This window comes from Carcharhinus amblyrhynchos, chromosome 3 (genome assembly GCF_965287045.1).
Source record: "Carcharhinus amblyrhynchos chromosome 3, sCarAmb.v2.hapA, whole genome shotgun sequence".
Classification (NCBI taxonomy): Eukaryota; Metazoa; Chordata; class Chondrichthyes; order Carcharhiniformes; family Carcharhinidae; genus Carcharhinus; species Carcharhinus amblyrhynchos.
In genome coordinates, this window is record NC_137326.1 from 114,241,134 (window position 1) to 114,253,093 (window position 11,960).

At 36.7% G+C, this 11,960-nt stretch overlaps 1 protein-coding gene across 1 annotated transcript in view; it reads right to left on the reverse strand.

The window, feature by feature from the left end:
• Positions 1 to 11,960, reverse strand: part of psmd1 (proteasome 26S subunit, non-ATPase 1) — a 97,251-nt gene that overhangs the window by 22,254 nt on the left and 63,037 nt on the right. The window contains exons 17-18 of the mRNA XM_080185764.1: positions 3,816 to 3,930; positions 471 to 587 (exon numbers count right to left, since the gene is read on the reverse strand). Coding sequence (XP_080041890.1) covers positions 471 to 587; positions 3,816 to 3,930 — 232 coding nt within the window. The remainder of the gene's footprint in view (positions 1 to 470; positions 588 to 3,815; positions 3,931 to 11,960) is intronic.

The window sequence follows — 11,960 nt, forward strand, 5'->3', positions numbered from 1 at the left end:
ATAGCATAGTACGGGTAAACACAAATCTTGACAGCTGATCTAATCATTAAAATAAGTTCCAAGACAGAACTATGATATGCAAAGTTAAAACTTACATTTTAAAACATGAAAAACACCAGACATAAATTTTAAAAATGCACAAACGGATGAAGTTTATAATAACAGAACAAACAGTTGTTGCTGACAGACAAGCTTCTGTGGTTTCTGTACAGGATCAATTCAAAGATGGTGCTCACAGCAGTTTACATGACCAGGATTTACTGATTTGTACATGAGAATGTAGTAATGAGGAAGAATGTATTCATGGAGTTATGCAATTCAATTTTGAATTAATATAAAAATTAGTGAAATCCCACTGCAGTTCGTTTACAGTAAATAATGAGGGAAGCCTGTGTTGACCATTTACTTATGCAACCTGCACGTCCATGATCTGAATAGCTTACGAGTGCATGTTTCACATTTAACCTTACCTTCGGACACGTGACTTCTGTCTGTTGGATTAGGAGAAGGGCAGAAGCAATCAGAGCACCCTGGCGAACGTAGTTCACTGGATCATTAGTCATTGGCTCCAAAAGGTTTATGGCATCCTGTAAAGTAGCAGAAGCTGTTACTTAAACAGGACCTGAAAGAAGTAGCCAATGTTCTAGGCAGAAGGCTCTGGAACTTTTAAGTTTGAATAATTTTTGAGCACAGCAGCAGTTACTCAGTATACAATGAGATGAGTGTATCTATATACTTTCAAGGTGGAATGGTGGCTCACAATAAACACCTTAGTAAAGACTTCTAATGGCTTTTAGAGACTAGAATTTACCCATCATAGACATAAGCTAATTTGTGAAGGATACTATAAGTCACCTACTCAATATGTAATGCAACTATTGTAAGATGTGCATGTGGCTTGAAGCATCTTGGAACAATATACTCAATTCTTTAGAGCTGGGGGGAACAGGTTCTATTTTACGTTAGATCTGATTTCTGAGATGAACCAGAGTGGAACAGATAATGAAGACTCCAAGCAAGAGTGAAATCAAACAGAGAAATTGTTTCCATCTAAAAGTCTTGGCTGTAGCATGTTGGGAATTAAATGAGTATGTCAAGCTTTAAATGTGTACATATACAAATCATTGCAGTTTTTGTTTGAGTGACTCAATTAGTAGTACTGCATAAAAGATATTGTCTTGACTTAGTCAAAAGATAAAAAATTAAATCAAAACATTTTTACAAAAAACCAAATAGCAGCAATTTCCACATTAGCTAATTACATCTCTCAAGTGAGAAAAATCAAAGGAATGGGATGGGTGTTAATGAGAAAAATAGAAAAGGAGAAAATGCATGGGGTGGGTCTTTTAAGAATTATTATTGGAATAAAAATACTCATTTCCCTTCAAATGTTTTACAGTCTATGCTAACTACTAAATATTTTACAAAACCACGACTGTACTCAAAATTTCTTCATAAAAAATTATACAGGTGAATGAACCATGCACAATCCACCAAATAAACTTCAGAATATTTAGACCAAAATGGAGATTAAAATCAAGTGAAAATTAATAAATTGAAACAGAAATACATAACTATATTGGAATTTACACATTAAATGATGATTTACTTATTTGCAATGTGCCCAGTGACATATTCCCAGAAATCTGACAGTGTTTCTTCTCTTCAACTATAAATTCAGTGGAAATCCTGGAAACAGTTATTCACACTGTTTGTCTAAGGTTTCTGCTGAAATTATGATTATATCAAGAGAATGCCCACGAAAATGTTACCTCATGAAATCCATTCTACTGAATTTAATAATGTTTTAATTCCCCTTCATCTTCATTGGGAGCTTTTGAAAACACCATTAAAACAAGCAAAAAACTTTTGTGCATCCAGCTGAAAGATGAGGCTCAATATAAAGAAAATCACATACCCTTTACAGAAAAAAAAACACTGTTGATGCACTAATTTAAAAGCCAAAATATACATATTCAGAAAATGTATATGAAAATCTAACTTTCTAGTTATATCACTGTATAAAGAACTTTGCTAATTTTTTTGCTTTCTTGGGGAAATGCCCAAGTTTGTGAATAATAGCAATCCAATAGATATATCCTATTCCCTGTAAATTTTGACAAATTGAGGCTAGTGATTGGAAACATACTTCACACAAGATGATGGATGTGGACGCTGAAGCTCAACCATTACAGGCCCATAATACCATTGCCAGATATTAATCAAAGCAGTATCCTCTGTCCAACCATTCCATGAATACCATTCTTTCCACTATAAAGTTTGGAATAAGGCAGTTTACTGATGATTTCAGAGTTTTCAGACTTATAAGTTGAATAATGAAACAGTGTATATCAGCAAACTGCAGGATTTAATAAACACCCTGAACAGAAACTCTTTCACACTCTGATAGATGTGGCCTGACCTGTTAATTGCAGAACTTTCAGTTTTTATTTCAGATTTCTAAGATCCACAGTATTTTGGCTTTCTATTAGAAAAAGTGTCAGTTGTATGACTAACCACAGTGCATCCTAACCAGATCTGCTTCCATCAAACATAATACTGTAGTGAATGTCATAACAAGAAGAAACACTAGCTTTTACTCGTGTCCAATGTGACATAAAACAATTGCACTTATTTTTCTCTGATCACTCATATGCAGCTGTCCAAACTACAAATCTAATCTCTCAACTTTAACCAACTATGCCTTCTCTAAATGTGACAAATTCCATTATCTTTTCATTACCTCCAATGATTTTAAATCCTACATTTCTCACTACTGCAATAGGTTACTCATTATTGAAAACTGTTTTTCAAGTTGACACCTAATATTCTCTTTGCCTACCTATTGCACTTCAATAAGATTCCATGTTAATTTATATACCCCAATGTTCAAATCTCAAACGGACACGAGACACACTATTTTTCACATCAGGTTATTTTTCCCTCCCCATAGTCCATTTGCAATACTTCCTGTTAAACCAATGTAGTTTCACCCCTATCATTTTCCTGCAGCAAGCATACAATTTGCCTGAGTGTACAAAAATTTATCCATTACTTGGTCACCATGAATATCCACTTTCATTATAACTCTGGACTTTTCCTTGTCACAAGTATTGATCATTAAGAAGCAATTTTTAATATACATTTCTTCAGCAGCCAACTTAATAGGCATACTGAGAGCAACCAAACATCCACTGAGAAGTACTGTTTACCTACTTCAGCTCCAGGCTCTATTTTATGCTTACATCACGGCACAGGGATACAGTACTGAACAAGACGGATGACGATTTTCAACTTGAGGAACTCTTCCCGTAAATTTAAACTTTGATGCTTTTTCTTCAATTTTACCATTCTGGTCATCTCTTCAGTTACACCATGAAGGTTTATCAATGCCCAAATACCACATCTCAATACATATCAAAACCTACTTAGAAAGCATACTAGAAACACGTAGACACATTTTATTAACTTTCTGCCCTTTTCAATCTGTTTCAAAATAAGGTTCAGACACAACTATCACTTCCGCTTACAAAGCATCAATGTCATTCTTGCACCTTCCTATCCAAAAGGATTTACTCAAATATTTTGCACAAGGCATAGCAGATCAGACTTTATAATGTGTCGAGAAGCAGAATGCTCAACCATGTAGAGGTTGTTTCATTTTGAAATACTGCAAATTTCATTTTGAAGAGTTTGGATTGCTGACATTATCCATTCCAAAGACCTGATATGTTCAAATAGTGACTTACCCATTTTTTAATAATCCTTTCATTTCACAGAACCATCAGAACACTTAATAGGCAACTGGAACTCACCTTGTTGCCAGTTCCAGCACAGCATATTCCCAGAGCTAAGGCAGCACCGTATCGAACGTGAGGATTATAGCTTTCAGAAAGCAGAGACACTACACTTGGGCACTGTTCTGGTGTTCTATAAAACAAAACAAACAGTAATTGCTTTCTAATGTTCTGAATGTTCGGATGATCAGATGTTAGGTTCTAAAGCAGCAACAAATACTAATTGCATATCGTACTTCTTGGCAGTTGCCATGAAAGCAAGGACACACAGCAATTAATGTCACGAGAAAGAAATCAAACCCAAATGAAAACTGCTGCTTGTGTATAATAAACGCTATTTTTAAAAGAACCATTGGAGAATAGTGGTTTCATTCAAGGTTGAGCTATTATTCTCTCTCCTGTAAAACTGTTACTAATAGCCTACAGTTTTCTGTGTTAATTCACAATGGTAGATATTACAGAATATTCAGATAAAAATACAACCTGCACTCAATGAATGAGGGATTTTTAATGATACAGATTGCAAGACAGAACATATCAAAATAGATTCAGACCCATCTAAAGAATTGTTTTCAAAGTAAAATCTTCCACATTACCAACATTTAAAGTTGTGTAATGAGTCACAATTTGCTGATTGCAAAGTTATTTCCACACATTTGCATCTCCTGTGTAAATCCCAACCATTAAAACCATGGGACTTGAGAATATACATTTACAACTAAGATGAAACAGGAATCTAACTAAGAATACACTAAAGTAGCACAAAGATCTTAGAAGCGAGTTTCAACAATTTTCCGTATTCAACAGCAATGTTTAGTTGCAAGAGACAAAGATGAAGATTACACAATACTGTGAAAATAGATATCTTAGACATTTACGATATATCAGATTGGCAGCGTGTTCTCAGTATTCACCTGGTTTCCTAGGAATGAATACTAAATATCAATTTTTACCATACAACTTTAAGGAAAGGCTGAAAGAAATAGAATTCCTGAACCAACCTTTACATACATCACAATCCAAGTAGTTTATCACACGTAGGATAAAATACAAGAGCTCCTCCACTGGGGGAAGAAATCAATCTTTTCATCAAATAATAGATTAATTACTATTAGACTAGAGTTTTTCAACATTCTCTCCTAGAAAGAGCTCTTGCTACCTGTGGTCTCTTTCTCTGCAACTTCAAAACAAATACTGCCCAAATCAACATCTTTGAACAGTACAATAGTACTGCAATTCAAAATTGCCAAAATTTGATTTCAATTACTCTACATTTGGGATGTGCATCCAATCTTCTGTCTCCATTTCACCAACTCCTATATTTTAATAAAATCTCAACCTACATGTAACATGGTGGCACAGAGATTAACACTGCTGCCTCACTGTGCCAGGGACCAGAGTTCGATTCCCTGCTTCGGTCACTGTGCAGAGTCTGCAGTTCTCCCCATGTCTGCGTGGGTTTCCTCCCACAGTCCAAAAGACATGCTGCTTAGGTGCACTGGCCATGCCAAATTTTTTCCTAGGGCATCCAAACAGGCACCGGAATGTGGCAACTAGGGGATTTTTACAGTAACTTCATGTAAGCCTACCTGTGACACGAATAAACTTCAACTTTTTAGTGTAAGTATTCAAAATCTAAAATTTAAAAAACAATTTAGACGCATTGTGTGGCTAGGCTTCTTTTCTATGAGGGGGTTAAATACATATCCTTCAATGTTATTGTCCACTTGATCCAAATTGTTTTTTCACTGATATGGCTAAAACCTAAAGCACTTAAATTTATTAAAAACTTGGAACAATTTCATCAAGTGCAGTAAGAACTTGCACAAACTTGCAATCGTAAATATTGCCTTTGCTTTTAATCAGAATTGAAAAAGCAATTAGCAACAAAAGCAAACTTTTGTTTTACTGTCACCATTTGTTAAAAAGGGATCAGTGGAAATATTCATCATGACGAGCAGAAAAAGCCACCTTCCACAACAAAACCTGTTAAAAATGAGAGGGGAAGCAAGTCAGAGCGCGTGTACTAAAGTAATGATGGGCATGCAAGAGCAAAAGAGAGAGACTGAACTTGTGCAGTGTGCAGCTGCCATGGCCAGCGAGTCAAAGAGTGTTTACAAAATTTCTTAAGCTCACTACAATTTATAAAAATATACACTGTACCCTCTCATTAAAGGACATTTGTTGTAAAGAGTAGCCGCATTAGCGGGGTGGAAGTTAATGGAAACATTAATAGATCAACTATCCAGGCAAGCAATTTTTATTTTTGAGGAACAAGAATGGATTCCACACAGTTCTAACTTTATACCATTTCAAACTTATGTCTAACGCTTTTTAAGCTTGGAACTTTTTCCCAGTGTTTTGTTATTCTACTTCAAATACTGTCTAACTTAATTTCATTACAGCACTAGATGTGAGTAAGAGGTCTGAACGTTTCAGGTTATTACTGGCAGTGCACTACTTCTAAATTGTAAAAGACGCACATTATTGAAGGAGCTGAATGAAGCCACAGTGGAAAATAAACTTAGCCGGGGAATTTGTTCCAACAGTTCTTTTACAATATTATAGATATATACTGCAATACATACAGTATACATCAAGTAATATGTCATACATTTGCAGCTTTTGCTTCACTGCAATGAGTCATTTTAGAGTAATACGAACATCAACAAAATAACATGGGGCAATTTCATCAACAAAAGAAGCTCGAGATTTTCCTCGCATTTTACATCTTCATACTACTTTTCAGTCTCTCAAAACAAAGTAGATTGCTAAAATACAACTTTAAGAGCTTAACAGGCCCCACAGCAGAAAGAAAATGCAAGACAAGCTTTTAATTATTGACACTTTGCCTCAGTGTGGAACATATGCTCAAATCTGTATCATCATAGAGCTGCTACAAAGCTTTTGTTGTCTGCTCATTTTTCAAAGTTATATTAAATATTTTATTATTGGTCTGGTCCTACTCCACAGTATAATTCCTACATTCAAATTTCAAATATAGATAAGCAAAAACTGATGTGTAGGAAAAGCAGACAGCATAAAACTCTCCAGAAATGTTGCCTAACTTGCTGAGGGGCTTCCAATATTTTCTATTTTTGTTTCTGTTTTTCCAGCAATTGCAGTTTTTTTTAAATTGCAAAAGGGTAAAAATGATATTACTAAGGTATTTACCCACTGAGGCCTTGAGCATTCAAAAGCTTTCAAAACCATTTATAATCTTAAATGTAAAAGTAAATTTCACAAAAATATTACTTCTTCTGTGGCATTAGAATCAGCACTGCATACATTTTGCCAGTATTCAAAGTTTTTAAAAAAATGACATATCAAGTTCTCACATCGGGAGTATTTCTCAATCCAACTGCAACAGAAATTCAGGGGGTTTCTTCAAAGTCTTCCCCGTAAACAAGGAGATTTACGAGTTACCTCTAGTAAAATCATTCAAGTTATGGCAAAGTTTCAATTTTATCACTCAAGTAAATATTTTTCATAATCAGAAATGATCACTTGACTACTTCAACAAACACAAGACCTGCAGATTTATCATCTCAACTATAGCCATAACATTACAGATAAACATCAGAGTTCAAGGATCAATGCCCTCAAACATCCACCTACAAATACATCCTTTCTAGCTGTATCACAGTTTGGTATGGCTCCTACTCTGACCAAGACCTCAAGAAACTGCAAAGGATTATGAACCAAGTCCAGTCCATCACGCAAACCAGGTTCCCATCCACTGACTTCGTCTACACCTCCCGCTGCCTCGGAAAAGCAACCAACATGATCAAAGATGCCACACACCCCAGACATACTTCCACCTTCTTCTGTCAGGAAAAAAATACAAAAGTCTGAGATCACATATCGACCGACTCAAGAAGCTTCTTCCCTGTTGGTATCAGATATTTGAACAGACCTACCACATATTAAGTTGATCTTTCTCCAAACCCTAGCTATGACCGCAACACTACATTCCGCACCCTCTCCTTTCCTTCTCTATGGACAGTATGTTTTGTCAGTATAGCGTGTAAGAAACAATACTTTTCACTGTATCTAATACATATGACAATAAATCAAATAAATTGGCTTATCGCTATATACCAGCATATCAAAGACACAAATTGAGAATCTTTGAACTGACACCACATTTATCCTTGTATCCATCTCGTAAACAAAAAACATCTTCCTTCGTGAAAATGTGAAAACACAAACATATCTATCAACACGGCAAAGCTGATCTGTTTCACAGTTTATGAAAAAGAGTGAAAACATGTTCAAAGACAGGATTTTTAAAATATATGTCAGGATTAGTAATGGTCGAGTAGTCTGATATGCAAGAATGGCAAGATGTAGGTAGATGTATGGACATTGTTTCTTATCACAAGCTTTTCTAGTCTGTGTTATTTCAGGTTGGAGAATTGAGATGAGGATAGTTACTCTGTCTTGTGAGATGGAAAGACAGAGAGGGAAAAAAAATGATCAGATTGCTCTCTTGCATCGCCTTGTGGCAATCTACAGAGTTGCATTTTCGCAAAAGAATTAAATATCAATGTGAAATTTATATGCAGATGACAAAAGGTGTGCTGCTTCACACATGGCAGATAGTTTCAGTACAACTTTAACATTGCTGTAAAATAATCAAAAGCTCAATCTAGGCATGATTACTCCCACCTTCCTCAATCATTTAATTAAGTCTACTTCTTACTCTGTCATGTCTTCAAAATCTTCCCCAGTAGGTAAATATTTAATCCTGCATTAGCTTAATGTGGGTGATTTCAGAAGCTTCCACCTGGCAATACCTGTGACCTTTTGATTTCAACCTCCTTCTCAATTGAGCACACTCACTCTCTTCAATTCACTGCCCCTTCATTCTCCATATAACTCACTTAACCCTTTCATCTCACATGGCTTTGCTAATCCCATCATGTCAGGAATCATTTTCTTGTATTGCTCTTCAGCCACATCCCTCTTCCACTGTACTTCCTTCTGCACCTGCCTAGGAAAATTTCTCTCAATTCACTTACAACTGCATTTTCAAAATCTCAACTGTCTTATTATTAGCCCTCCATTTATTATGCTTCTGCAGATACCAAGATATTCAATCACATCCTTGCCTCCATCCTTGCTGCCCTAGCTTCCACTAAAAACACAACTCACTATTGCCTGCCCCAATAGGGTTCCCATCTTCACTACTTCATGTTCAATGGATGCTAAGTTGATTGGAAGAGGAAAACTAGTTTAGCTATCCAATGCAAGATCTGGCTAGAATCCAAAACCACTCACTATTCCAGATCGTCTTAGAAAGCAAAGAGACCCCTTGCATTTTTTTCATCACTGCAAACTACCATCTCCTCCAACCCCTCACAACATCAAGTACAAGATGCTCAGTAAGACTGGGACCATTCAATCAGCCTCCTCTGCTGCTTCTCTTCTTCACTTAGCCCAATGAGCCAGGTCTTCTCTAAAGTTTCCTCTTACCTTGGCTCCATCTTTCTCCAGTTTCTCTTCTGTCTTCCCTTATGCCCTTTCAAAGATCATCTCGCCTATAAGCCCCACCTCCTGCTCCCTCAGCCTCATTCCACTAAACTGCTGATCATCCTACATGAACTGATATTGTGAACTGCTATTCCTCCTCGGTTACTGTACCCTTCTCCTTCAAATCTGCTATCACGATTCATCTCCTCAAAAAGAAACTCTTGAGCCCTCTGCCCTTGAAAACTACTACCCCATTTCCAAATGTCCTTTCCTCTTCAATGTCCTTTGTTATATTGATATGTTATATTAACGAAGGGTTGCATTAGAGCCAAACTTTGCATACATTTACAAGCATTATTTGCAGACACATATTATAAATGTGCACCATCTCACATAAACATGCATTCTCATGAAACAGCCAGAATTTCAGTCTATTCATTGTGATAGCCCACCATCTACACACAATTAGTATACAATTAACATCCTTAAACGTATCATCTCACACATCTTTGTCCAAATTTTCTACAACTCCATGATTGAATTACTCCAATCCGGTTTTCTATTTGCAACAGTGCTAAAATGGCTTTTGTCAAACTCAAAATGTGATCTTAAGTGATCGTGACAAAAGTAAGCCACCCCTCCTCACCCGTTCAGATTGGTCTGCAGTCTTTTTTTAACCACTGACCACTCCGGTTTCCAACACATCCCCATCATTCTTTAAGAGTGGGACCGCATTTACCTTGGTTCCATTCCCATCTAATCATAGCCAGAGTATATCTGCAATGGCTCCTCCTTCCACTCAGTTACCTCTGGTTATACGCTCCTCTTTTCTTATCTATGTGGTGCCCTTCAGCAGCATCAACTAGTAACATTGTTACTATTCACAAACTAGGTGTCATATTTGACTCCAAAATGAGATTCTAGCTACATTTCCCTGCCATCACAAAGACTACTTTTTCAATAACATCACTCAACTCTGTCCCTGCCTCAGCTCATGTGCTCCTGAACCTCTCACCCATATCTTTGTTGATGCAATCCTTGTCAGCTTCCCACTTTCTGCTCTGTTAACAGATATCATTCAAAACTACAATTTTTGTTCCAACAGGCACCAAGCCTTGTTCATTCATCACCCCTGTCCTTGGAGATCTAAATAGGCTACCAGTTAAGCAACATCTCCACTTCAAAATTGTCCCTTTCTTCCCCAATTTCTTCATGGTCTCAGTCCACCATATCTCTGCAATCTCCTCCAGCCCACCTCAGATTTCTCTGCTCTATCAATTCTAGCTTTTTGAGAATCCCTGATTTGTATCAATACACCATTAACAGCCATAAATTTATAGCTGTCAAAGCCTAAATCTGGAATTCCCTCCCTAAATCTCCACATTTTTTCTTTCCTTACAATGCTCATTAAACCTATTTCTATGATCAAGCTTTTAGTCATGGAGCCAAAATCCCCAGTCAACAAAGAACAAAGAAAACTACTAGGTCCTTCGTCCTCCAAGCTTGCAGTGACCATGCTGTCCGACTGAACTAAAACACCTTACCCTTCCAGGGACTATATCCCTCCATTCCCATCTTGTTCATGTATTTGTCCAAACGCCCCTTAAAAGTCACTATCGTATCTGCTTCCACTACCTCCCCCAGCAGCGAGTTCCAGGCACCACCACCCTCTATTTAAAAAAATTGCCTCATACTTCTCCTTTAAACCTCGTCCCTCACACCTTAAACCTATGCCCCTAGTAACTGACTCTTCCACCCTGCGATCAAATTTTCTTTGATAATGCTCTTGTGAAGCACTTTGGGACACTACGTTTAAAATGTTCCTGATGTTAAAAACTGTTCAGCCAAATGAACCCTCTTGTACATGGTGCCAACTAAACTGAAACTCCATGTGCATTTGGCCCTCTAAGTAGGTTTATAAGAATTATACCAAAATAGCAATCTGAAAAAAACATATGCATATTATATGATTCACACACCAGATTTTAAAAGTGTGTCATTTTTAGCTCTTCATTTGATTCATTTCAACCATTTCCTTACTATCAACTCACCTGGCTTACTTTCAACATAAACATCAACTGGCAAAACATGCCAACATTTGACTTAATTTCACTCTCAGACTGAATGTGCCCACTATAGTTCTTTATAATAGCAGCAGTGAGATCTCCAAAGAAATTGGCTTTCGATACACTTTTCCTCCATCAACCTTGAGGTGTTCCCCATTACATCAGCATATTGGTAATAGCATCTGCTCTAAAATAACCCACAAGCAGGTAATTTTAAAGCAGGCTACTGTAAGCTTTCTACTGAGCTTAAACAAACCAAGACTGGCATTCATATCAAATGGACTGATGTTTGCAAAATGTATCTATTCTGTTCATCAAATAGTCAACCAGAATGGCAAATAGTACTGGCACGTCATTGATCACTTTAAATATCTTAGATTTTAGAAAGAAAAATTATTTGGGGGAATAGAGATGAAACATTTGTACAATATTTAACAAATACAAATATCTACATGTAGCATATATGCAAATCATCTGCTCAACAGCATCATTTATGCTGCAATAATGACTTACTGAAACCAGATAGCCTTGGATATTTGCAACTCTTCTGCAGCCATTCCACATACTGTAATCATGATGATCTGCAGCACTTTCAGAAACTCTACAGGAGTTTCTGCGTCCT